The sequence below is a fragment of the Penicillium brevicompactum genome (genome assembly GCF_028827555.1).
Source record: "Penicillium brevicompactum strain IBT 35665 chromosome Unknown utg000005l_segment0_segment0, whole genome shotgun sequence".
NCBI classification, from domain to species: domain Eukaryota; kingdom Fungi; phylum Ascomycota; class Eurotiomycetes; order Eurotiales; family Aspergillaceae; genus Penicillium; species Penicillium brevicompactum.
The window spans coordinates 239,368-265,113 of record NW_026623208.1 but is presented as its reverse complement, the minus strand read 5'-3'; the positions used below and the strand labels follow the sequence as shown (position 1 = coordinate 265,113).

The following is a 25,746-nucleotide window of genomic DNA, read 5'->3' as shown; positions in this document are numbered from 1 at the left end:
GGGGCGAATAGGCTATTGTGGAGACCGGGTACTACCGCCTATTGTGCCATTGCTTAGGGGGCATTGCTTAGGGGGGCATTGCTTAGGGGGCATTGCTTAGGGGAGATTGATGAATTGAAATAGGTTCAAGTTTCATTAACTACATTCACGTAGTGAGGGGACTTCCCCGTTCCAGAAAAAAAGGAAAAAGGCTATGTACAAAAATGCAATGTGCAACAAAGTGTCGAGCTGCTCACCTCCGTGTTCAAGAGGTGTTTTTACTGACTGGCCGGCAGATCCGCCGACAAGGGCAACTTGCGCGAGGAGTTACCAACAAACACCTTCTTTGGTGCGTCAGAAACAACCCAGTTCTGGGAGTTGGTGTCCCAGTTCGACACGTCACGGCGATTAAGCTTGGTGGTCCACTGCAAAGTCTGACCGGGGGCAATTGTCACACGGTCGAACGAGCGGAGAACCTTCTTGGGGTCACCTGCGCCTCCAAGTGAGACATACAGTTGAGGCACCTCATCACCGGACACGGAGCCAGTGTTGGTGATGGTGGCGGTGATCTGGTAGAGGTCTTCGAAGAGGCCGGGGTTGCCGCCAGAGTTTCCACTGGAGGGGAGCAGGTCCTGGGGAGAGCCGTCGGCAACGCCCTCAGGAAGGTACTCGGAAGACTCCATGCCGTAGTCTGGGTCGCCCGATGAGGCGCGGAGATCAGTGGAGTTCAACCAGGGGTAGAGGTACTGGGTGACGCGGTTGATACCACTGGGGAAAATGTTCTCGGATACCTCGCCGACCTCGCCGAGGACAGGTGCCTTCTTGGTCTTTCCGACGGTTGGCTTGTAGGGGGATGAGTTGAGAGGGGTCACCTTCAGGTCGGAGAAAGCGAAGGATGTGTAGCTCAGACCGTATCCGAACTCGTAGATGGGCTCGATGTTATCCTTGTCAAAGCGGCGGTAATCGATGAAAATTCCATCTTCAAAGTTATCTTGGGGTGCGTCGGCACCGTTGTTTGGCACAGTGACAATGTCGGGACCATAGTCCTTGCGGGTCTTGCCCCAAGTGAAGGGACTCTTAGCACCTGGGTTGACGCGACCGTAAAGAACATCAACGAGACTGCGGCCACTCTCTTGGCCCGGAAGACCAGCCCAGAGGATGGCGGTGATGTTGTCGTTGTCGTACCAGTCGCTAATGAGAACAGCGGCTGTGCTGTGAATAACGACAATGGTGTTGTTGCAGTTTTGGGTGGCGGTCTTGATGACCTCCTCGCCGTTACCCCAAAGGGTGAGGTTCTTGCGGTCACCCTCATTGCCGTCGACGTTGATGAAGCCCTCGCCGGAGTCAGCGTTCACGAAGACAAGAGAAACGTCAGCTTGGGCAGCGGTGGAAGCCACCTTGTCGAGTGCCCAGTTATCAGTCACGGCGAAGACATTGGTGCGGCCGTTGCTGTAGTCGAGAACTTCGTTCTGGATGGCTTGTTCCGGGGTGATCAGGTATGGGAAGTTGGCCGTTCCACTACCCCAGCCCATTGCGAGGGTACCGTTGTTGCAGCCACGGTCATCGCAGCCGTTGGCGCCGTAAGCATTGGATCCAGCGTCCTCTCCCAGAATGGCAACAAACTTCTCATTGTGAGTAAGAGGCAGAGCACCACGGGTGTTCTTCAGCAGAACGGTACTGTCCGCGCCCAACTTGCGAATGACGTTGGCGTGGTCACGCTGGACGTTGACACGCTCGTTGGCCTTCTCCCAGCCCTCGCTGACCATGGTATGCTCGAAGCCGTACTCGTCACGAGTCCAAGAGCTGAAGTTGGGAGGGGTACGGTGGCGATCACGGCCAACCTTGTAGTAAGCAGACATGATACGCACGGCCATATCATCGATGCGCCACTCGGGGACTGTACCGTTCAGCACTGAGATAGTCAAGTTGGTTCCCCAGTACGAGTAGGGGCTGCCTAGATAGACATCACCGGGCATGGACATGTCCAAACCAGCGAGGGTGGATTCAACACCACTGTGGTGCGCGCCCCAATCACTCATAACAAAGCCCTGGAAGCCAAGCTCACCCTTAAGCAAGTGGTTGAGGGTGTAGCTGTTCGCGCAACCATAGCTGTTGTTGATCTGGTTGTATGAGCACATGACAGATCCAACGCCAGCACGAATGGCATCGACAAAGGGCCACATGTACAGCTCGTGGATAGTTCGGTCGTCAATGTTTGAGCTGATACTCTGGGTGATGTTGTATCCATATCCTACAGCCTCGCCAGACTGACGGAAGTGCTCCTGCTCGTTTCCGATCCAATGCTTTGCACAAGCAATAACACCAGCATCCTGCATACCCTTGATGGTCTCGGCCATCATCACACCGGTGAGGACGGGATCAGGCGCGAATCCCTCCCAGTTACGGCCGCCATCGGGGTACTTGCCCAGTGGGCCGGCGACGGGACCGAGCTGTACATCGACACCCTTGTCGCGGTGTTCCTCGCCCATGGCCATACCACGCTGGTATGCCAGTCGCTTGTCCCATGTTGCGGCGACGTTGACACCGGAGGGGAAGCCGGAGTTGTAATCACCTGTCTTATGTTAGCAGGTGCCAGTCGAGGAGCTGGAGGGAAACATACTGAAGCGCAAGCCCAGAGGTGAGTCCTGCATGCACATTCCCCACATGCCTAGTCGGGGAATACCACCCGTCTCTCCGACACATCGCTCTTGTTCCCAGCCGGCACCGGTGGTCAAGTTTACCTTCTCGGCGAGTGTGAGGTTGGAGACGAATTCCACGGCGCGAGTGTAGGCCTCAGACCATTCACCTGCACCGGTCATCCATGGTGAGGGGTAAGATGGAGGAGAGTATGCTAGCGGCTGGACACAATTAGCAAAAAAAAAAAAAAAAAAAAAAACGGAGTTGGAGACGCGACTCACATTGGCGTTTGCCACGGAAGCAGCTGTCAGAGCTACTTCTACCCACCCGAACTTCATTGTGACTGGAAGGTGATTTGATTTCCACAATGGAATTTAGAAAGTCCAATTGCTTGGAGGGGGGAAAGCTGTTTAAATGTGTGGGCAGGACAGGGGGTCCAATAGTGTGAAGCTCCATAAAAGACAATGCGGAGAAAGGGATCGACAAAAAATGCACTCTTCTACTAATCATATTTACACCCACCCACTCCTATTGGCCAATGCTGGAACACATCGATTCCTTGAAAGGGATTACAGGTACAATTGTGGCTGGCATACTCCGTAGGGGGAGACAAATCCCTTTTACCCACGCTTTATCTGAGCACGCTTTCATGCCTTGCTTCGCTTGAACTTCGGCATCCCTTGTGGATCCCTCCGATCTCTGCACTGCCGCCCTTTGCTTCTTTCTGATAGAGCGCAGAGTAATTTTGAGCATTGAGAATACGCAGTATGGAGTACGGAGTACGGAGAGCACAATACTATAGAGCTCTCTCATGAGCCGATCTACAAATCCCGATGGGGAAATTGTGGGGAACCCGGCTCAGTACCGCGGATACGCCTATGCCTTTCCGCTGAGTATCTTCTCAACAGCCCTGCGGTATATGAAGTATAGAGCATATTCCGAGTATCTGTTCTCCAATTCATCAAGCCCCAAATACTACTGCGCGATTAAATTATTGAATTCGACTGGGCCCTTCAACAAATCCCGGTCCTAAACCGACACACCTCCGAAGCATCGTCTTGCCATTTGTCAAAGTAAAGCCAACTCGGGGTGACGCAACTCTTGGCTCGGGGTGCATTTCGGCTTCGGCTATAGCAAGTGCAACGCTGGACGCACGAGTCCCTACAATCATCCCACCCTAAACCCCAACATCCCACTTGACCCGGCAACTCGGCTCCCCCCCACATCTGCTAAATCCCCGTTTCCCCGTCTTTCGGCTAAATACATCTTGGTTCCCATCTGACGATGTTTGTCATAGGCTCGACGCTTTTCTTGATAATCAATCTACTCCGCAACTACGTCAACTCTCAGACCGTCTTTGCTTACTATACTGAAAGCACCCTCACCGAGCCAACAAACTAGGACTAGTCTTCGGCTCCAGTTCCAGTGGGGATGTCTCCACAGATGTGTCCGTGAATCGGGAATTTTCAGGAAAACTGGATGCTCAAAATCGGATATCCCCCGGATGCCAATAGCTTTGTACAAAAATTACAACGTCGATCCCTGCCCAAAGGCATCATTGTAAATCCATTACCTTCTTGCCGGCTAATAATCGGCTGATAAATATTATACTATCATTCCATGCTGACTGTTGGTGGCTCCCCGGAATTGCGAATCTATTCGATGGGCGGTTCAGGGCATCGCGTTGTCTGATGGACCTCTAATGCGATCGGTATGGTATGAGGTACATAGAGTACAAGGGCTCTGTCGGCCTCTCCTGCTCCCTCCGCCAGAGATCTGGGTTCATTCGGATCAGACCACTTGGGCATCGGCCTGTGCCGGAACCCCAGCGTGCCGCTTCTCGTCCCCGGGTGATGCACGGCCTTTGCACGCACATTTGACCCGCATCGTGGATGCAACATGGACTTCCCGTCCAATTCCTCCTGATTTCCCCTTGCGGGTACAAGTACTTGAATTTCAGTTGTACAATAGGCCGTCTCTTGGCGTTGCTCTCCGAGTTCAACTGCCCAGATTTTTTTCTTCGGAATGCCGAGAGAAAATGTCGAAAAGGTGGATTTGCCAGCGCCATTGTTCGGGGTCGCTAGCAGGGTCCTTGCTAGTGGCTGATATCGTCCAGAACTTGGAACAGGACATGATTTTGCACTCTGCAACCGGTGCCGTCCACACCAGCTCGGAACCCAGACCAGATTCTCTGGCGGATCTCTTCCACATCGACTCCTTTGGTGTTGTACTGATTGATCATTTCCTCGGCAATGGCACAGAGCGTTGAGTTGAGTACATCCTCATCACTTGTCGTCTGTCCCTCGGATTGACAGCCACAAAATGACGGGTCTGTGCTCTCTTGCTTTGCCTTGTCTGTTGACTCGTTGGTATTTTCAGCGACCTTCTCGGTCTGTGGGGAACCAGAAACGCGCTGTGTCTCCGCGGCCGGTCGAGATTCCGGGCTGTCTTCTGGCCGTTGGGCAGCGGGGATAGCAATCTTCCCGTTCACAACTGCTGCACTGGCTTGTTGCAGATATTGCTCAATGAATCCCGGGGTAATACCGAGTTTCCCCAGAAGAGCTTTAAGGTGCCGGTTGTCGGCTTCGACTTTCTGGGTCATGAGTCGGGATTGGATGTCATCCTGCTTGGCTTTTTCTTCGCATGCTGCCAGGCGCTGTTCTAGCTCTTTCACGTACTCTTGCTTGCGAGCCCGGCTTTTGCGCTGGTTATCTCGAACTCGTGATAGTCGATCCACACCCTACAAAAATGGTCAGACGTCTTGTGGCTAATATGAACAAGTGACTACCTTATGATCTTTGGGGTCCATTGATGCTGGATTACGCGAAGAATATCGTTGTTTTACTCGGACTTGTCTCGGTCACTTCACTAGACAGCCTGGTGGTCTGTGTTCGATGGTTCGGACATGGCCCGGGGTTAGTCTGATTGAGTGAAATGACGATTTCGGTAACCTCCTTTTTTGGCCGCAGGTGGTCACGTGCTGACCGTGGCTGCATTAGGTGGTCTGTGCTCAAGCGGTGCGGGGAGTAAACTGAACTAGCTTCTTGAATCCTTCCATTTCAATTTTCACATAGAATTCTAAAGATTTTTCATCGCAAGAATTTTGCAGCTGGCTTATCTGATACATCACAGCAATGGTTGTGAGAGAACAATTTCAATATTTGGTGGGTCTCAACATCAAATCTATCTCCACACGATTCGATGTCGTGACTCTCGAAGGCCAATTGATCAATAAGCCGAATCTTACTCCGAGTCAAATGTCGCCGATGGAAGGATTACCACTCATGTCTTTGTCATCGTCTGCTATCAAAATGCTATCCAGGCAGTTTCAGCGGCGACTTGTTTATTGTTGTATGAGTGATGCGGCGTAACCTTGGACCGGTACTCTGGAATTTAAATTCGGCATCATTATGCGTGTCAGGAATGAGAACGATCAAGCATCCTCCATTACTCTTTCCGCCTGACACCATACTCCATGAGTGCAACAAGAATGCCAGACCAAACGAAATACATCAACAAGCTTACTGGATGCCGTATCCTAGTCATTGGCGGAACTTCTGGCGTCGGCTTTGATGCTGCCGAAGCAGCAATCGAATACGGTGCCACCAAAGTTATACTCTCCTCGTCCTCCCAGGCCCGAATTGACTCTGCGATTGCCAAATTGAAAACTGCCTATCCCTCTTCCCGCGCGGAGATCATAGGATTTGCTGCAAATCTAGCGGAGGAGTCGACCCTCGAAGAAACGGTTCAAAATTTGTTCTCAAAGGTTGGGGTCCTTGACCACATTATCTTCACGGCAGGAGATTCACCTCAGCTCACGCCTTTCGTCGACACCGATTTCACCACCATGAAGCAAACCGGTATGGTCCGCTTCTTTGCCCCGTTGCTTGTTGCTCAATACGGACATAAAAATCTTGCTCCCGGTCCAGCAAGTTCGATTACTTTGACAACTGGTGTGTCCGGTGAAAAGCCGATTGCAGGGTGGGCGGTGACAAGTTCATACCTGAGCGGACTACATGGCATGATGAGAGGCCTTGCGTTGGATTTGAAGCCCACCAGGGTGAACTTGGTGAGCCCCGGTGGTATGGATACCGCGATGTGGAATGTTTTGGATTCTGAGAGCAAGGCCAGTGTACTTTCTGAATTGGGAAAGCTTACTACGACTGGGCATGTGGGCAGATCGCAGGATATTGCAGAGGCGTATCTTTATTGTATGAAAGATTGGAATTTGACCGGTACCGTTATCAGTAGCAATGGAGGGAGGCTACTGGTTTAACCTTAACATCTATTGCACAAGACCATCCCACTGATTCTGATCCTTCAACCCCAAGATCTCCTTGATATCCTGCGCTTTAAGCCATTCCTCAAATGTTTTGGCCTGAATCTGAGATTTCAACTGGGCAGGCTCCACCACATTTTCCAAACCAGCACAGTAGCCAAATTCTTCAATGAACGCAGGGCCGCTCAAAACTTCGACTGGAATAGCTGTCTTTTCGTGCATTTCCTGGACGCTCATCTCAATGACATGGACTGGTTTTCCAAGAGCGCGGGACCACACGGCCATCAACACATCCACTGAGAGATAATCATCATACGCCAGCAATTTCATCCCCGGTGCTTCATCCTCCACCAACGCCCTGACGAAAGGACCGGTCGAGTTGGCGGTATCGATGATTGGCATGCGCAATGATTTTGTTGCCGGTATGGCAGAAACGAATGCGCCACTCTCTGGTTGAAACTTCGGGTAGAGGAAAGGATTCGAAATGTAAGCGCCGATGTAAATGAACGAAGTCTTGGCTGCCACGTCTGGCAACTGCTCGATATAATTGACGATATGGGCTTTTGTTTCCCAATGGTAGGATGAAGGGTACTTTCCCCCCGATGCTTTTTTCATCGGACCCAGAGCCGAGTATATGAATCGCTCCAGGGTCGGGATCTTCATGGCAGCATTGGCAGCATTCTTGCCGTGGGTGATCTCTGCTTCGTATCCTTGTTTGGCGCTGGTGAGGGGGTCGATTCCTGAAGATAGTGCTGCACGATAGGGGATCCAGAAATCGGTATTGACAAAGATTGCGTGTGCACCGGCGAAGGCTTGCACGAGGGAATCTTCGTCGTCCAGGTCTGCCCGCACAAGTTCGCCGCCTAGCTTCGAGAGTACAAGAGCTTTTTCCGAGCTTGGGTCTCGGGTCAAGCACCGGACGTGCCAGTTAGGAAGAGCCAGGAATGTGCGGGCAACTGAAGAGCCTTGAGTGCCGGTGGCCCCAACGATTGCAATGATCTTTGGTGTAGCCATTTTTCGGTGATTTTGAATGGTTTAAAAGATAGAGAATGGTAAACTGGGATTTATTGAGGGCAGAACCTCTTATTTATATCTCACGGCACCAGGTTCTTCGAGAAAGAGTTCGACCTGGAGGGATATAGTTGGGTGGATCTGATTGGTCCAGAAGCGTAAGCCAGTGTAAGCCACTTTGGCCCACGCTGTGGCTTACGACTTTCGGGCAAATCGAACTTAACCATCTTGAAATCTTGCTACGTTTTTTTCTATTTTTCCATTGCCTAGGTCTGCTGTCTAATAAATCTTGGATTCACTGACTAGGTACGATAATGTCTGCGTCTCTAGTGGGGGCTGATCAGCGCCCAGATGGTCATGTCGATAAGCCAAAAAAGCGAGTCATCACTGCAGCCCGCCAGGAGCAAAATAGGGCTGCACAGCGAGCTTATAGTATGGGGTCACGTTCATTAGCCTGGAGGCATGGCTGATATGGATTTACAGGAGAGCGGCAGAAAGAACGCAAGAAGCGTATTGACGACGATGGGCGAACGAGAAAACTCGCTCCTCGACCATCAGAATCATCAAGCACTACACCGGAAAATATAACAGAGTATGCGACAGAATCAATATCTCCAATGTCTTTGGCCCACCATTCAGCCGCCAGTCGAAGAGGTAGTCCCTCGCCACCATTCCTCGCTGACCCAGTGAGCAATGCAATGCAAACCTCTCAGCATACCATCTGGGTGGCGCTGCTTCATAATGCAGTTTGCTTGGGGTTTAATCTTGATCAATTATCAGACTGCAGCCGTCCATACATGTCACCTTTCTACAGATCTATCGCAGCACAAGATCACCCACAGGACCTAGTTGCATCAACTTTCAACTCCTCAATACCAATCCATCTCCAACCAACCATGGCACAAATTATGATTCCCCATCATGCCAGTCTGGACCTCATACCCATTCCCCTCCTTCGGGAGCGTGCCATCATGAAGTCTTTTGCCATGCCCAATGATTTCAACCTATGGGATTTAAAGTTGGATGTTTATACACGACATGCGCTTGTTGTACGGCGCCGGGCCGCAGGAACTTGTCAGCCGTGGGATCAGAAGAACTGGGAGGCCATGCCGTGGTTTGTGAGGAAATGGAGTATAACAATTGATTGGTGAAGCAAGTGAAAATAATCTAATTACTCTGTATGATATATGCCAAATAGGCTCATTGAATTTATTAAAAATAAGGGTCTCAGCAGAAAAGAAACTACACATCACAGGTACCACGAACTAGAGACCCCGCTGATTTGCCAATTGCCGAACTAATGGCCCGTGTACAACATGAAGATGACTTGGAATTTAGGCCATTCGGCGGTCAAACACTCTGATTGGGCTGTAAAACAAACTATCGAGAACCCGCTGGCTAGCTCAATGATGTGTTATGGTCAGCTTTCCAAACGAACTCCACCTTGACGCGAGAGAGGCGAATTACCCAAAGCGGACGTGCATAAACCACGACAATCCTCCACGTCATTGGCCGTCACCGCAGGAAGGGAAGGTATGCCCCCATTCCTCTCTGCTTTCTCCGCCACTTTTACTGCGTCTTGAGTAAATACCATACTCCTCCACTGTTGGCATTCACTACACCTTCATAATGGTCTCCACGCGACACCATCCCCGCGACTTCCCCTCCCCGGAACGCGCCGCAAAAGAGCTGATCAAATCACCAACCACCACCGCCAATTCGCGCAAATGGACCCATACGCCCGCTGCTGCCGTGACAATCTGGCTGCTCGTGTCTGTCCCTTTGGTTTTGTGGGATGCCAGTTATGTCCTGCTGCGACCGTATAGTATGCCCGGTGGAAAGTGGCACTCGCCTCTCTACACCCCTTACGCGCTGTACGGAACGGTCGACTACATCTACGGCTGGCCCGCGTTCAAGGCGCGCAACGGATTCACCGCCGCGCAGACCATCTTGAACCTTTTTGAAACAGCTGGATATCTCTGGTATCTCTCGGTCGTCTACCTGTATGGATCGACGGTTGTGAGCGATCGCGGATCGCAGCCGGTCTCGAAAGGATTCTTGTGGCTGTTGAAGGGGGACAAAGTGGTTGCTGGGCGCATCGGCGCGATCGCGCTGCTGGTCGCCTACTCCGCGTCTGTTATGACTCTCAGCAAGACCGTCCTTTATTGTGAGTCTCACCGCTTCAAGATGAATAAGTTGCTTCTAACACGATGACGCAGGGCTCAATGAGTATTTCTCTGGCTTCCATAATATCGGCCACAACGATGCGCTCACTCTCACCCTCTACTGGATTATTCCCAAGTAAGTTCGCTGCGTCCTGTCTAGATTTTGTCTGAATATGACTGACTCGGGTCAGTGGCGCGTGGCTTGTGTTCCCCAGTTACAACATTTACGTTCTCGGAGGTGAGATATTGAGCTCTCTGGAGCTTGCCGCACCTCGCCAAAAGGCAGGGCGGCCCAAGTCAAACTAAATTTTCTTCAACTGGGTGGACTGGGTGGACATGGTTTGAGATGGAGTTCCGGCAAAAGCCTTGCTTATGAGTCGTGACATGCCACCATGATACTCCGAGGCGACTATTTGACGTTGATTGTTTGTAAAGATGGCAAGGGCACTACATTGGGTGCATCAATTTTGCACAATGCATTGGAGTCAACTGATATCTTTATTCTTTCGGGCGCGAGTTCCTGATCTCCACAGTAATCAAGCTTTGATGGACTAGTCTAACAGTGAATCATCCGACTGTGCGTCTGAATCCCTACAGTTGTAGCTCGTACAGAAGAAATACGGAGTAAAATGATATGATCTATGTGATCTATATGCCCATACTCCGTACTCCGTACTCCCTTTGCACGCAGCTCCACCTGGGCACGGAGTACAAACTCTACAATGGGGGAGTATCCCTGGAATACGAGGCTCAGCATAATATGAGGATTACCCACATCTGAAATGTAACCTCGAAGTCGATTGCGTATATAAATCTACTGCGCGAAAAGCTTTTGCTATGACCTTTGCTATTCGTTCAGAGCAGAAAATGTGGCCCGGGGCCTCCGTAATAAGGGCGCTGCCACTGGACGCATTTGCCAAGCCATTCGCCGCTGAACCTTCCCCATATTCCTTCCTCTCTCTTCACTTTGTCCCCAACTGCTCTACCCTGTCTTCGCATCCTACCCCGGATTTATCTGATCATATCCCTACTTGGGAAACTCTTTCTCTATCTCCCCGACCGTGTCAAAGGATGCTTCGGGGCTGGGTCCTGGGGTATCCGCACCCGTCATGATCCAACCGGAGGATGAGTCGCCATTGAGAACCTCTCCGGGTTTCAGTCTCGGCCAAGAGGAGGCCGCAGCAGCTCTCGAAGACTTCGATACGCAAAGCCATGCAAGTTCCCGCGACCCCGGTAGCACACAACCCGCCGACCCCGCGCTAGCGGAGAACGCTGGGCTAGACGCCCACCGCGACGATATCGGCGATCCGTCCAATTTCGACAACGACGCCGATAAGCCGGCCTGGAGCGAAATGAAGACCAAGGCTGGAAAGGAGAGGAAGCGCTTGCCTCTGGCTTGTATCGCGTGCCGCCGCAAGAAAATTCGTTGCTCCGGCGAGAAGCCGGCATGCAAACATTGCACCCGGTCTAGGATTCCGTGTGTCTACAAGGTGACCACGAGGAAGGCGGCACCTCGCACGGACTATATGGCTATGTTGGACAAACGTTTGAAGAGGATGGAAGATCGCGTGATCAAAACAATACCCAAGGAGGAAACAAGAGACATGGCTTCCATTGGCAGATCGACCGTGAAACCTTCTACGACTAGCCAGCCATCAAAAGCCCAGAAAAAGCGATCTGCAGATGAGGCGTTTGCTGCAGAAATGGACGGGTGGACACATGCGGATCGCCAGGCGGCCCAGGAGGCATTCCCGATGAACCGCGAAGTCAAGTCTACCGATGGGAGTGGGCTTTTGACCGAGGGAGCTGAGTTCCTGCCTTCGCTGGAAATTCAAGAGCACCTTGCGGAGGTGTTTTTCGATTGTGTCTATGGGCAGTCATATCTTCTTCTTCACAAACCTAGTTTCATGCGACGCCTCAAAGCAGGCACGGTACCCCCTGTCTTGATTCTCGCCGTTTGCGCGGTGTCTGCACGATTCTCCACACACCCTCTGCTCAATTCTGAGCCACAGTTCCTACGTGGAGAGAACTGGGCCAATCCTGCAGCGGCCATTGCTCTGAGCCGGCACGACGAACCGAACATCACCATTTTGACCGTGTTCCTGCTTCTTGGTCTGCATGAATTTGGGACCTGCCATGGTGGACGTAGCTGGTCTTTTGGAGGCCAGGCACTCAGGATGGCATATGCTTTGCAGCTTCATCAAGAACTCGATCAAGACCCGTTGCTCAGTCAGAAATCCGGCAACGGCTCACAGCTGAGCTTCACTGATCAGGAAATTCGCCGGCGCACTATGTGGGCATGCTACTTGATGGATCGTTATAACTCGTCGGGAAGTCAGCGACCGCCGATTGGAAATGAAAAGTTCCTACAGATCCAACTTCCTATACAGGAAACCCACTTTCAAATGGAGATTCCGGGTCCTACTGAAGACCTGGACGGTGATGTCCTCAACCCCACGTCTGAGGATTCAGGCCAGCTATCCAATGTAAAGGATAACATGGGCGTCTCAGCGTACATCATCCGAGCAATCGTCATTTGGGGACGTATCGTTGACTATCTCAACCTCGGCGGTAAAAGAAAAGATTCACATCCCCTTTGGCACCCAGACTCAGGTTACAGTCACCTCAAGAGGCAGATCGATGAATTTTCTGCCTCCCTTCCGGCTCCTTTTACATTCACCTATGAGAATTTACAGATCCATGCCGCAGAGAAGATCGCCAACCAGTTCCTGTTCCTTCATATAATCATACACCAAAACATGCTGTTTTTGAATCAGTTCGCCATTCCTCTGTCTCCGGGAGGACGCCCACCACGAGACATGCCAAAGCCATTCCTCAGCAATGCGGGTCGAGCCGCAGTGGAAGCAGCGCATCACATATCGGTGCTTTTTGATCGCGCTTCCGCCTATCCTCTCACTGTTCCCTTCGCTGGGTATTGTGCTTACTCTGCCAGCACTGTCCACATTTGGGGTATCTTCTCCAAGAACCCACAATTGGAGGCACGCTCTAAAGAGAATCTCCGACACACCTACCGCTATCTTAATAAGATGAAGAAGTATTGGGGAATGTTCCACTACATGGTCGAGAGTGCCAAGGACCGCTACCGGCAATTTGCTGATGCGGCTATCAAGGGCTCCGTGGCTGTTCAGAACGGCAGCTCGCTGGCACCCATGTTCCAGTATGGTGACTGGTTTGACAAGTATCCTCATGGCGTGTCAAGGGTGCATTGGGAGGATCCCGACACCCGACACAAGGAGACAGGCGATGATGCAGTCATGGGACAGAAGCCCGATCTTCAAAGCGTTGAGGATTTCTTTGCAAGCCTTTCTCCCACACCCCAGCCAAGCTTGCCGCGTCACTCGCGACCTCGCAAAAACAGCAAACTATCAGACGGCGTCCCAGGCATGGAACAAACATCTCCTCAATCAGTAATGGACGTTACAATGGGGAACACGCCAGGTATTCCAGGCAGTGCATTCCCTCAGGCTTCCACGTTCCACCAGAATCGACAAATGTCGTTTGGTCAGCCACCCTTCGATTTCACCATCCCGACCGATCAACTACCCCAGCTCGACCGACAATTCGTCTATGGCTCATTCTCCGAGTTCGACCCTTCCTCATTTGTCCCAAATAACCCTCCTATTCCACAAGTCAATAGTGCCGAAGTACCAAACCCCGGGCAGAACCCCGACCAGACTCTTTTCACTGGCCAAATGGACCCAAGCGCCCCCGCCGGGATGGGTGAGTTCTACCAACCCAGCGCATGGTTCCTCCCCTTCAACCTCGATCCCGTTGGTACAAATCCACCGCCACAGGCCCCACCACCTGGGCCCGGGCCTAGCAACAGCAATCCCCCTCCGCCTGACATGCCTCCTGTTCCAGAGTTTGGCGCTGGAGGTATGCCACTGAGTGCATACGATCTTGGGCTTGGGCCCAATCCACGGCAATGAAAGCCGATATGCTTTGGAGCAATGATTGCTACGTGTTTGATTCTACATTTTTAATGACTTCCTGTCCGACATTGCGGGCGGGTGTTTGTTTTGCTTTAAAAACCCCCCGATGCGTTGCTTTGTGTGTATATCCATGGATGGCCTCTCTGTATATTTTTGTTTTAAGTAGGTTCCATGAAGACTTTCTTTCTAGATTATCTATGTTTCCAAAGCTTTGAAAATCTTCTATTTCAATCCAAAAATGCCTTATGTTCAGGCAGCAAGACAGTGTCAGAACCAGGGGAGGGCAGGCCAATCACAAAGGTGTCGTAAACTCTGTCTTTTATTACATGATCCTCAGCCTCAATAAACCCGAGATACTTTTCCCTTGTGTTTCTTCCTATTTCTTCTCACTCTTTCCATCATGAGGAGAGAACACATTCCATGGGGCGGACTAGCCGTTGAACAATATTTGATCGTATGTCTCAGAGCCTCAAGCTTGGAACTCGCTAACACGTTGAAACAGAGAAACTGGGATTCAGCCTCGCCAGAGTCTCCCTCTGAGCAACGTCTTCGACTTATTCACGGCTTCCTTGACTTAGACGAGATCCCGTATGAATGGTTTATGGATTTACATGCGACCTCGCCCTCTCGACAGCCAACCGCCGAAGAAATTGAAATAATCCTTCAGCCTTGGAGACCCGATGCCCTCCGTAAAAAGGCCGAGTGGATGCATAGCGGCGATGGAATACCTATCCTTCTTCGAACCCACTACAGCTCCAACCTAGAAGACGAGGAGACACTGAAAGCATGGATAGATGAAGAGACGTTTGAAGAAGCCTCAGACTGGGCATTCCTCAACGACGAGAAACTCTTCAATTTCGGCGATGACTGGAGGCAAATATTTGAGATTCTACCCGAGGTTGCTGGCCCAACGAACTCAAGACAGCTACGATATATACCTCACGATCATCTGGAGTTGTTTCGAAATAACTTTAAGAAGCATATCTCTACCGTGAAGCAGAATTGTCCAGATGACTGGAAAGAAAGGGAAAGCCGGGATGAGATTATTCTAGATTGGGCCAGTAGTCTGCATAGGGTCGTTACCGAGGTCTATCTTCTCATCGCGGATGAGGAAGCCTTCCAAACCAAGCAACTTCGGCTGCTCTATTTGGATGGGAAACGAAATATTGTCCGAGAGGCTCGTGTCGACCCGGACGTTTGGCAGATGTACGACATTATTATGCAGCATTATACTGTCCCTACTGAGCCTTACGAGTTTTCCACTGTGGGCGAAAAGTATCGCGTCGACGGGGAATTGGGAAAGGAATTGTACCAGCTATCTGAGGGAGATCTTGGACCAGATGGAGGGGTAGCTCACTAAATCGCTTTAAAATATAACCTGGTAGCTTCCACCTTTCAACAGTGTACGGCTTTGTTCTGATAGCTTACTGACGCCTTTTTCAGGTTTAGGTGGGCATTGTGTCAGTTAGACTGCCTGGCTCGGTGTCTGCACGAGAGAGCTATAGAGAAGGCTCTTAAATCTTTGCCACTGAATCTCAATGAGACATACCAGCGTATGTTTGAAAGCATACCGACGGAGCTGAAAAACGAAGCGACACGGCACTGTAAACTACACAAAAAATGCAAAAAGATATGCATCATCCGTGAATCGAACACGGGCCTCGTCGATGGCAACGACGAATTCTACCACTAGACCAATGATGCTGGTTCATGTAGTGTCAGTGCGCAGTAAGGATTATCAACTGTTTTTCCAGATTGACACCTGGACAGCTCTACTTCCCAAGGCCCATCACGATTTCGGCATCACTCATGTTTGCTGATGACCTCGGGAACTCTTGCATATCGGTGCTGCTTAGTCTCGATTTTGCAGGATCTTGAGAGACAACCTGAGCCAGGTTCCCTGGTTTGCGCTGTGTCTTCAAGCTTCCAAGGTTTCAAGTCTCCGAGGTTAGATCAAACATCCACGGATATATATCCAGAATTAAAGCCTGGGATCCAAAATACCGAAGGCTATGACCCAAGGGAAACATTGGAGGCTTACACTGACCTATTTCCAAGGCTCCATCCATGGATAGTTGGATAAAGAAAAAACATAGATTATAAGATTTCATTAATGCATATTCTTCCAAGATTAGTTTTGACCCCTTTCCTCTTCCCTAGCTCGAGATAACGAATGGCTACTTGCATCGCCTATCTCAAGATAATTCCCGGAGTACATCTTTGATCCAAGGGTAGATCCTCTCTTGCTGTGACGGGTACCCTGGAGTTCGAATCCAGGCTCATGTGCTGATCTTTGGAGCCCTTGCCATGATGGCCCACTTGATCCAGCCCCCGAAGCGGCATCTCTAGACCTTTGTTTTCGTCCCTTGAGAAGGCCGTAGACGACAGGAGCATTGGCCACAATAGCAGCGGCGAGTAACTCAATAGATGCCCAAGTTGTTCTGTTCACTTGAGCAGTGGAATTTTTGGCATTTTGCGGTAGCCTAGCGATGGTGATAGCGACGATGAACAGCCCGACAGCAAAAAGTGCTGTAAGCTGAATCTTTCTAGACAGGAGGATGTGTCAGTGAGATGAATCTGTGTAAATAATTTGATGTATGATGGCTTGAGCTTACTCAACTGTGGAGCGTTTGACCAAAATCAAGATTGGAATCGGCAGAGCTATAAGCATGAGATCGGTGATGACATTGAGAACACCTGGAGAAGCCCGAGCGTTAGCGGTTTCATATTGCAAAGATCTTCATAGCAGGGAACTTACCGACGACGATCAATTGGAGTTGTGCCTGACAGCATATGCCTGTGTTTCGTTAGATAACTAGAGACTTCAACAACCGACATCCAAGAGAGGAGGTAATACCAGGATCCGGCAATACAAGCCAATAATGATTGAATGGGTCGCACTCTGTGAAAGTCACAGTTTGAACGGCTACATATGTCGCAGCGAATACACCAACATACGAGAAAATCGTCGGCTTTTCCCAGCGAAGGTTCGTGAGTAATCTGCGGTAGGTATCAAGCAGAACCAGCTTCTGCAACCAGAGACTAATAAAAATTATGAGAAACGACTATACAGTTCACTCGAGTCAGAACGTACTAGGAATTATAGAAGACTCGATTGGCAAGCACAAATTTGCTCGCAATCTCTCTACGATGGATCTCCTCAGTGGTGAACTCGTGGCTCTGCCTGAAAGCGGCAGACATGTTGTTGGTTCCCCAAAGAATAATGACATGGACCAAGGCGAGTCGTACGAGTGCACACAGAATCGCACCCACCGAGAAATAATCGCCCCAGACGAACGGGAGTCCTTTTGACTTCCGCAGCAGCAGCCGAAGGACGATCAGGCCAACGGTCACCCAGGTGAACACCCACAGAAGGACGAGGGTGGGATCCATGTTCTGCAGGTGACCCTCTCTAGGAGCCTCATAGAACAAAGAAAAGAACCAAAGAAAAAAAAAAGATGAAACAGCGACAGGAACAGAAATCCAGCCAGGAATGAACTATATCAAAGAGAGGGGGCTCCTTCGGTCTCTTTCGGCTACCCATATTGCAAATTCTACTGCAGGATTCATTTAATTTCCCTGCAAATCCGAGACAAGGCCGCAAGTAAGTTTCACAGCTCGACTTAGCAAAGTTTAGGGGCCATCTGTCCCGCGTTATGCTCCGCTGCGTGGGCCCGCCAAGGTTGGAGTCCGCGACCGCGGAGAATTTCCGGCAAAAACACCACGTAAAGGCGTTGATTTAGACCAATCCGGTGTTTTTGTCTAGCGGCATTTAGTGTCGTGACATAAATAAGGTTGTTCGCTGAGAAACCTTGTCCTTGCATCGTGCGACCCTTGGTCTTTCGTCTTCGCAGCATGTATAAATCAGTGCTATTGTTGATCGCCTACGCGATTGCAGCCACGGCCTCGGGCTGGAGTGGTGAGGTGCCAGCCCAGCGATCATACATGTATGTTGGAGGACAGTATATCTTGAATGACGCTGGCGAACATGTATTTGCGGATCAGATGTACGTGGAGAAATTGACCCCTACCGCCGGCTCTACCAAGCCGCATCCAATTGTCTTCATCCATGGACAAGCTCAAACAGGCACCGTATGTATAAAGCTCAAGCGATACTCCTCGCATCTTCAGAAGCTGACTGTGATCATGGTAGAACTGGCTCAATAAGCCCGACGGAGGAGAAGGTTGGGCCTCCTACTTTCTGTCTCAAGGATATGAATGCTATATCATTGATCAGACCTTCCGCGGCCGCAGCGCTTGGTTCCCTGGCAATGGGACCATGAAGACCTACAGCGCCGAGCTGCTTCAGCAGCGCTTCACCGCAGCGAAGCAGTACAAGCTCTGGCCGCAGGCATCACTGCACACTCAATGGAATGGTACGGGCGTCATGGGTGACCCCAACTTCGACACTTATTATTCCTCGACGGTGGAGTTCCTCAGCTCAGCAACTTACCAGCAGTCAACTGTTCAGGCCGCCAGTGCCGCACTGCTCGACACCATCGGCTCGCCTGTTATTCTCCTTTCCCACTCCCAGGGCGGAGCCATGCCTTGGCTCATTGCAGATGTTCGACCGAAGCTCGTGCACTCCATCGTCTCACTTGAGCCCACGGGTCCTCCCTTCCAAGAAGCCGTCTTCAGCAACACTTCTTCGCGCGCATACGGGCTTACCGACATTCCCATCACATACTCGCCTGCCCTATCTGATCCAACCGAGCTCGTGAAGCAAGTCATCACCTCCAACTCGTCGATGTACTCCGATTGCGTGATCCAGGCCGATTCTCCCGCACCGAGAAAGCTCGTCAATCTCGCCAAGGTGCCTGTGTTGGTTCTCACAACGGAATCGTCTTACCATGCGCCGTATGATTGGTGCACAGTTAAGTTCTTGCAACAGGCAGGTGTCCCAGCGCAACATCTTCAGCTCGCGGATGTCGGCATCCATGGAAATGGACATATGGTGTTCATGGAAAAGAATAGTTTGCAAGTTGCTGCTGTTCTGCAGAAGTGGATGGAACGTGAGTAGGATTGGGATTGGATATCTTGCTTGTTTTGCCAAACCTAGATGCCGAATCATTTGAGCCTGATGTTCCCCTAGAAAGTACTCAGTGTTTGAAATGAGATCATGACCTCACCCCATAAGCAAGGATTTGGACGTTATCATGGTTAACTTTAAAATGCACCGCTTCATTTCTTTCCAACCCCACGGTTCAAGCTCATTGTTCAAGATGTCGGAGTTGCAAGCAGCGATGTGATCAAGATACCGGCTTGTTTGAACTATGAATGTGCTGGAACCGACTGCGTGAGCACTGATGTTGATAGTGTGGTCCCCTAGGGTTTTGGGGGCCTAGTATATGTATTGCCACGGCCTCAACGACTCATGCGTTAGTATCAATGCCACAGATTCCCGTACTCGGAGTCTTGAACTTTTTACGGTGGTTATTGGAAGCAAGATTGGTGCTATTGCAGGGCAGCAGTTCTTCCAATTGTCAGATAAACCTCGGTATACTCGAGCTTTCTTGACCTTTCTCCTACTCCAATCAGCCTCTTTCCCAGTTGAAATCGTGTTGATGTGGGTATATTGGCGTGACAATCGGACGGAGAGAAACACGGCAACACCGGGAGCTGCCAAGAAGAGAAGAGTTGACCTGTAAATATGGATTAAAGTTGAAACATAGGATTCTTGTGGCATAGCTCATGTTTTCAATCCATACTTCGGTGGGATAATTGATTAAGGCATTTCAATGATACCTCAGACTTATCGGTGGCACAAAATGAATGCATTCTAAGGTTGTACGTATCCAACATAATTTGATGAAGTTGAAATTGAGGAAGAACCCAGTGTATGGTCTATATCACACGAGGGCCCAGGCGACAGGTGATGTACAGTACCTGCCGCAGAGGGAGTATAAAGAAAAGGAAATGGAAGCAAAAGCCACCAGAGACAAGAATAGCAGCAAAGCAAATTGCTAATCATCCCACTCTTCATCGAGTTGATCTATGAGCCGATTCTCAGCATCCACATCACGTCCTGAATCACCACGTCCGCGTCCTCCAATGGCACCGATGAAACCCCCTCGGCCGTTGGAATCCGCACGGGTATAGCCATTTCTCGAAGGTGAGCCCTTGCACCGCAGAAGATTTCCGAGCGAAGAGAAGATTATAATGAACATGTCCTGTTGGGCAAAGAAAGAAGAAAATGTCAGTGTCATTGTCTGAAGCTTGCAAACGTGATAAAAAGAATCCGGGGAATGCAGCATAGACGGCAAAAGCAAGCAAAATAAATAAAATACTTGGAAAGCCTCTATAATGATCCAGACCATTGAAAGAGACCCCAAGGACAGTCTACGCATATGAATGATGAGATCTGAATCAAGAACATACAGCCGCGATCAACACAGGCCAACGAAGATTCAAGAGCACATGCACATGGAGAATTCGCAAAGAGGACAAGAAGGAAACCAGAGTGTAGAGACCATGGAGCTCAATCTACCCTCGAGTAAGGTAGTCCTCCATTCGAGCCCCGGGAATTGTGTGACGCCAAATTGCCATATCTGAAGCTGCGACCAGACCAACACGGAAACAGTGTTATAATACTTACTTTGACAAAGTCAAAAACACCAGCCCAGAGGCTGAAGTTGGGGCACTGGCGCCAGCCACGCTGGTGCATGACTGTTCGCTGATAGGCACAACCTCCAATGAGATAAACGGCGACAGCAATAAGCATACTAAAATCGGTTAATATGGATTGATCCAGATGCGCCAAGGTCTCTTACATCACGCCGAATACGCCGCCTGGTCCCAGACCACCAGCCTGGGGATCAACAGCGATTCCACCACATGCCGCTGAGCTGCGGACTTCGAAAAAGTATGTGCACGAGTCCATGGAGCCAACAAACGAGGGAGTTGCAATGCTTGCCGGGGCATCACGGTCACAGAGGAAGGACATGATGGTGGACTTTCTCCGTGTTGAAGCATTTGTGCTGGCCATATTCAAGTCATCGGGACACGGTGATCCATTGGTATAGTTGAGGACGAGTTTGCGACCACGGAAGAAGGGTTCGGAGGCTTGCTCTCTGTGAATGATTAGCATGCGCCATGAAGCTAGGCCGATGAAGATCATACCCAATAGAATACACTTTCTCATCCCGTTCATAATATGCACTGACGTTCTTCCACCGTGAAGACTCCACACCCACCACGTTCGTCACATTCTCAATGACCGGTGCGCAGATGTTGATTGTGAAGTTGGCTGGGTAGTCGTGACCTTTCGCATGCCAGCTGTCATCCCGCGCATCCTGCGAAACCTTCTTGCCGCCTTTCATCTCGGGCGGAGATAATGAGATCGCATTGAGATCGAAGAATAGCCCGGTCGTCGGCGATCGAGCGATGCATGCGGAGTCATCGTTGGGGGAGGAGTCTGCGCCGGACAGTCCAAGTAATGTTGATAGCAGCAAAAGATAGTGGGAGCCTGTGAGCTTCATGTCGGTCCGGGCTCAAGGCAGACACGAAATCAAGAGAATGTGGAGACAAGAGAAAAGACCTCAGATGTACGATCCAAGAGAAAAATACCCGATTTGGTTAAATCTGGAAGGAGGAAGGGGGAAGAAGCAGCTTACGTTGCATCGCGGCAGCTGTGATTGGTGACGCGGAGATCAACCGCGGAGACGGGCAATCTGCGGATTTCCAACATCCGACATCGTACGCGCGACGTCAGGGTCTCTCTCTCTCTCTTATTTAGGTGCCTACCTTTCCCCCGCCATTGGATTATTTCCCTTATTCTCCATTGGCTCAATCCTTCTGCTTCATTATGCCCCCTAAGAAGAGCTCCCAAAGCTCTGTGCAGCCAGTGCCAGAGAAGCGTGGTTATGAGTTTGGCGGACCGTATGTGCAAAGCTTCCCACTGCACTGGTTAAAGCTGACCTTTGATACAGACTAGGTGCTTTCGGTATCATCTTCGGTCTCCCAGTTCTGATTTACCTCTTTACCTTCGCCTGCAACGATGTCACCGGCTGTCCTGCGCCAGGCTTGCTGAACCCCTCAACCTTGACCCTTGAGCAATTGAAAGCCGAAGTGGGATGGCCGGAGGAGGGCGTGTCGGCGCTTTATGATACCAAGGTCACCCTCTGGACCCTGAGCTACTATGCTTTCAGCTTGTTCCTGCAGGTCTTCCTGCCCGGTCAAGAGGCTGAGGGCGTTGAGCTTGCCTGTGGTGGACGTTTGAAGTACAAATTCAATGGTATGAATATGTGTCAATCGGCGCAACCTCTCAATTGTAATGTTGACTAACATGCGCTGCTATAAAGCATTCAACTCCGCCCTGATCATTCTCTCCGGCCTTGCTGGAGGCACCTACCTCTACGGAGCCGACTTTGTCGTCTGGACGTTCCTCTGGGACAACTACATCCAGGTCATCACCGCAAACTTGATCATCTCCTCCTCTATTGCGCTCTTCGTCTACGCAAAGAGCTTCACGGTCCCGGCACCCGGGACGGCAAATGTTGGTCTACGTGAGTTGGCCCCCGGTGGCCACACAGGCAACGTGCTCTACGATTTCTTCATCGGCCGTGAGCTTAACCCGCGTATCCGCCTACCGATTCCATTTGTCAGCGAGGCATCTCGCACTCTTGACATCAAGGTGTTCATGGAAATGAGGCCTGGCTTGCTCGGATGGACAATCCTGAATCTGTCCAACGTAGCTCACCAGTACCGCACCTACGGCTACATCACCGACTCCATCGTGTTGGTGACTATTTTCCAGGCATTCTACATTCTGGACGCACTTTACATGGAACCCGCAATCATGACCACCATGGACGTCATCATGGATGGGTTCGGCTTTATGTTGTCGTTCGGTGACGTGGTCTGGGTGCCCCATCTGTACAGCATTCAGAGTCGTTACCTATCCGTCTTCCCCTACGAGCTCGGCTTGACCGGCATGGCTGTTGTTCTAGGTGTGACTGCTATTGGATACTCCATTTTCCGTGGTGCCAACAACCAAAAGAACCGCTTCCGCACCAACCCAAATGACCCTCGCGTCAAGAATATCAAATACATCGAGACCGCTGCCGGTTCCAAACTCATGATCTCTGGATGGTGGGGCTTGGCCCGCCACATCAACTACTTGGGTGACTGGACCATGTCTTGGGCTTACTGCCTCCCCACCGGTGTTGCAGGTTATGTTCTGATTGAGAGCATCAACCCTGCCAGTGGCGCAGTCCAAAAGCAGGCAGTGCAAACACCTGAGATCCGTGGCTTTGGAATGATCTTCACTTACTTCTACATGCTGTACTTCGGTGTTCTTCTGATCCATCGTGAGATGCGTGACGAGGAGAAGTGCGAGAAGAAGTACGGTGCGGACTGGAAGCGTTACACTTCCATTGTGCGCAGCCGCATCATTCCTGGAATCTACTAGGAGACATGGCCCGGTGGTTCTCAAATTACGCCCTTTAATCTAGTTTTGTCTTCCTGTACATTGATCCTAATCTTCCAAGGTTCTTTGGGGCTGTCATGATATTGGCCCGAGGGGCAGACTCGACATAGAACTTGTCACTCGGTCAAGGACAATCTCTTTCTACCAAATTCAAAAGCTACTTTTTCTCTCAAGACTCCGCCCTGATTAGTTTGATCAATCCTCCGTACTTGGTAAAGCATTTAGCTGAGCAGATATCTCCTGATTCGTTGGCTTCCTACCAATTGTACTCACGTGGCCCTTCAAGGGGATGCTGCGGCCATTAAGCGCGCACCAAAGCCAAAGATTTTGCCTCAATGTGTCATCCTCGACTAATGATCTCAGATGGGCTATCTTTCTTATCAACGCTTTCTTTTTTGGAATCGACCAAGACATCCAAGCCCCAGCCTTCGTCTCCAGAATTCGGCATCCATCCTTTCAGAACCTGTTGAGCATCACGCATGGCCTGCATACGGATACTCAATGGGTCTTTCTTGCCGTGAGGTTCTTTGAATTTCATATAGGTACTCTCCTGTGGCTTTTGAGCCTCTGGTGTCTCTGGAACCACCGCAGAGACATCACCAACTTGAGCAGATGTTGGACCGAAAGATATGTTGCGGAAAAGAGCCCACATTTTAGCCCGCGATAACGCTGAGGCTCCTCTTGCGCCAGGTGCAGATGCACGATTCCCTTGCTTCACCCCGTTGATGACAGTCTCGTACAGGCCAGTCTTTGAACGACGGAGAGTGGGAAGTGCCTTGCTGCCTTTCTCCGTCATAATTTCTGACGGATCACAGTATGTTGGAGCTAGCGTCCATACAGCGCTTGCGTTTCCTGGCTTGCTCTTTCTGGCACTTTGAGTTTGCGGAGTGTCCTCCTTTTGCGGAGTGATTGCAGGGGAAGTGACAGGTTTCGGCTTCGCGAAGCACCACAGTGCTGCTACCTCTTCGCTTGGTACCGAGAGAATTTGAAATGGTCGGAATTGATATCCTGTTTCTTTGTCATGGTCGATCTTCTCTGGCCAAGATCGCCCTGCCAGACCTTTCATTCGACCATTCGCACCAAAAGAGCGTTCACAAGCCACCCGGCTGATCTCTTCTTCGGGAAGAACTAGTCCAGCGATATATACATTCTTGGTGGGAGCCACAAGGCGGCTGGTCTCAGAAGAGAGCAAGGAAGACACTTGACGAAGTGCGAGTTTGTCTGAACAAGACTTGCTGCGGGTCGATTCAGCATCTGTACGTGATGGTTTCCGACGAACTATCCCAAGCAAAGAAAAGTGAGCACGACCATCGAGGAACATCTCTCCATTCGGTGTATCCTCGGTATCATGGCCGTTCTGGGTTTGTTGTGGAACTTCCCAAGGCGTTGCATCTTCTTGGGCTGCCATGCAGAGCTCCATACTCCCATCGCCACAAGGAGCACATGTACAATACATATATATTTTTATATCCGGCTGAATTTCGAATGGTGGCCACTCGGGGTGTGGCTTGCGGCCATCCTCTCCATGCTCTGTGCTTCTTCTTCGTATGAATGATGAGCCAGGAGGCTCTGTATCATCGGGATTAAGAGCATCGTAGGCTGACTGCTGTTCCTGAAACAAGAGACCTTTGCATTCGGTAAGAAGCCAGTAATTGAAAGCTCGTATAGCCAGGATCTCGGCATGACAATCATGCAGGACCAGGCCATTGCAGCGTGGGATATGTGACGCCGACAGGCATTTTGCACCACTCCTATATGAGGGTTAGCCTCGATAAATATTGGGCCTTTGTATCAGTCCAGAACTCACGTAACAGTGAGGCAGGTAAGAGTTTCCAAAGGTGTGTTCTCTCCTATCAGCTCAAAGACATGGTTAGTTCCACGCAATGACTCGAGTCGATACATAACAACCATCCATACTGACAGCCGCAAACGCAACCTCATATAGATAATTTACCTTTAACAGCTACAATGCCAGTCATAGGAATCCATTCCCTCGATCCATCCGAAAAAATGGATGGTTTGCTACGCGTAGGTAGAGCATTGAAGTGAGCATGCACCAGCGACGCAATCCGGGAGGATAATGTAGTATCAGAAGTTTCACTATTCATGAGATGCATTCGATTCTCAAACTTCGTATATAAAAGAACCAAAAATGGTTGTACACGCGGAAGGAAAGAACCGACAAATTCACCCCAAAAATCTGATCACGTGAAATTATACACTCTGCCTGAGGCCTGACCTCCTCCCTTCAAGTCTCGTTCACGCTCTACTCATCTCCAACTTCACATCTATCCA

At 50.5% G+C, this 25,746-nt stretch overlaps 12 protein-coding genes across 12 annotated transcripts; 6 read left to right on the top strand and 6 right to left on the bottom strand.

Moving 5' to 3' along the window:
- Positions 1-257: 257 nt before the first annotated feature.
- N7506_005903 (beta-glucosidase) lies at positions 258-2,954 on the bottom strand (the record flags this gene model as incomplete). The annotated part of the gene is made up of 3 exons (XM_056955196.1): positions 258-2,551; positions 2,600-2,837; positions 2,898-2,954. The coding sequence occupies 3 exons, from the start codon at positions 2,952-2,954 to the stop codon at positions 258-260; spliced, it is 2,589 nt and encodes an 862-aa protein (XP_056809530.1).
- A 1,757-nt stretch (positions 2,955-4,711) lies between these two features.
- Positions 4,712-5,425, bottom strand: N7506_005902 (bZIP transcription factor; the record flags this gene model as incomplete). Its single annotated transcript, XM_056955195.1, has 2 exons — positions 4,712-5,356; positions 5,405-5,425. 2 exons carry the CDS (start codon positions 5,423-5,425, stop codon positions 4,712-4,714), a joined length of 666 nt encoding a protein of 221 aa, XP_056809529.1.
- Positions 5,426-6,106: 681 nt separating this feature from the next.
- Positions 6,107-6,892, top strand: N7506_005901 (oxidoreductase, short chain dehydrogenase/reductase family; the record flags this gene model as incomplete). The annotated part of the gene is made up of 1 exon (XM_056955194.1): positions 6,107-6,892. One exon carries the CDS (start codon positions 6,107-6,109, stop codon positions 6,890-6,892), a length of 786 nt encoding a protein of 261 aa, XP_056809528.1.
- Positions 6,893-6,901: 9 nt separating this feature from the next.
- N7506_005900 (NmrA/HSCARG family protein) lies at positions 6,902-7,909 on the bottom strand (the record flags this gene model as incomplete). The annotated part of the gene is made up of 1 exon (XM_056955193.1): positions 6,902-7,909. The coding sequence occupies one exon, from the start codon at positions 7,907-7,909 to the stop codon at positions 6,902-6,904; it is 1,008 nt and encodes a 335-aa protein (XP_056809527.1).
- A 1,626-nt stretch (positions 7,910-9,535) lies between these two features.
- On the top strand, positions 9,536-10,377 carry N7506_005899 (uncharacterized protein; the record flags this gene model as incomplete). The annotated part of the gene is made up of 3 exons (XM_056955192.1): positions 9,536-10,073; positions 10,126-10,207; positions 10,263-10,377. The coding sequence occupies 3 exons, from the start codon at positions 9,536-9,538 to the stop codon at positions 10,375-10,377; spliced, it is 735 nt and encodes a 244-aa protein (XP_056809526.1).
- Positions 10,378-11,180: 803 nt separating this feature from the next.
- On the top strand, positions 11,181-14,021 carry N7506_005898 (putative C6 transcription factor; the record flags this gene model as incomplete). The annotated part of the gene is made up of 1 exon (XM_056955191.1): positions 11,181-14,021. One exon carries the CDS (start codon positions 11,181-11,183, stop codon positions 14,019-14,021), a length of 2,841 nt encoding a protein of 946 aa, XP_056809525.1.
- Positions 14,022-14,424: 403 nt separating this feature from the next.
- N7506_005897 (uncharacterized protein) lies at positions 14,425-15,384 on the top strand (the record flags this gene model as incomplete). The annotated part of the gene is made up of 2 exons (XM_056955190.1): positions 14,425-14,478; positions 14,527-15,384. The coding sequence occupies 2 exons, from the start codon at positions 14,425-14,427 to the stop codon at positions 15,382-15,384; spliced, it is 912 nt and encodes a 303-aa protein (XP_056809524.1).
- A 771-nt stretch (positions 15,385-16,155) lies between these two features.
- N7506_005896 (uncharacterized protein) lies at positions 16,156-17,417 on the bottom strand (the record flags this gene model as incomplete). Its single annotated transcript, XM_056955189.1, has 5 exons — positions 16,156-16,570; positions 16,640-16,721; positions 16,783-16,821; positions 16,882-17,066; positions 17,119-17,417. The coding sequence occupies 5 exons, from the start codon at positions 17,415-17,417 to the stop codon at positions 16,156-16,158; spliced, it is 1,020 nt and encodes a 339-aa protein (XP_056809523.1).
- A 462-nt stretch (positions 17,418-17,879) lies between these two features.
- On the top strand, positions 17,880-19,044 carry N7506_005895 (alpha/beta hydrolase; the record flags this gene model as incomplete). Its single annotated transcript, XM_056955188.1, has 2 exons — positions 17,880-18,116; positions 18,178-19,044. The coding sequence occupies 2 exons, from the start codon at positions 17,880-17,882 to the stop codon at positions 19,042-19,044; spliced, it is 1,104 nt and encodes a 367-aa protein (XP_056809522.1).
- A 943-nt stretch (positions 19,045-19,987) lies between these two features.
- N7506_005894 (uncharacterized protein) lies at positions 19,988-21,502 on the bottom strand (the record flags this gene model as incomplete). Its single annotated transcript, XM_056955187.1, has 4 exons — positions 19,988-20,194; positions 20,620-20,746; positions 20,795-21,094; positions 21,144-21,502. 4 exons carry the CDS (start codon positions 21,500-21,502, stop codon positions 19,988-19,990), a joined length of 993 nt encoding a protein of 330 aa, XP_056809521.1.
- A 326-nt stretch (positions 21,503-21,828) lies between these two features.
- Positions 21,829-23,433, top strand: erg24B (uncharacterized protein; the record flags this gene model as incomplete). The annotated part of the gene is made up of 3 exons (XM_056955186.1): positions 21,829-21,902; positions 21,953-22,257; positions 22,325-23,433. 3 exons carry the CDS (start codon positions 21,829-21,831, stop codon positions 23,431-23,433), a joined length of 1,488 nt encoding a protein of 495 aa, XP_056809520.1.
- A 358-nt stretch (positions 23,434-23,791) lies between these two features.
- N7506_005892 (tRNA-specific adenosine deaminase) lies at positions 23,792-25,559 on the bottom strand (the record flags this gene model as incomplete). Its single annotated transcript, XM_056955185.1, has 3 exons — positions 23,792-25,202; positions 25,259-25,301; positions 25,406-25,559. 3 exons carry the CDS (start codon positions 25,557-25,559, stop codon positions 23,792-23,794), a joined length of 1,608 nt encoding a protein of 535 aa, XP_056809519.1.
- Positions 25,560-25,746: the final 187 nt, after the last annotated feature.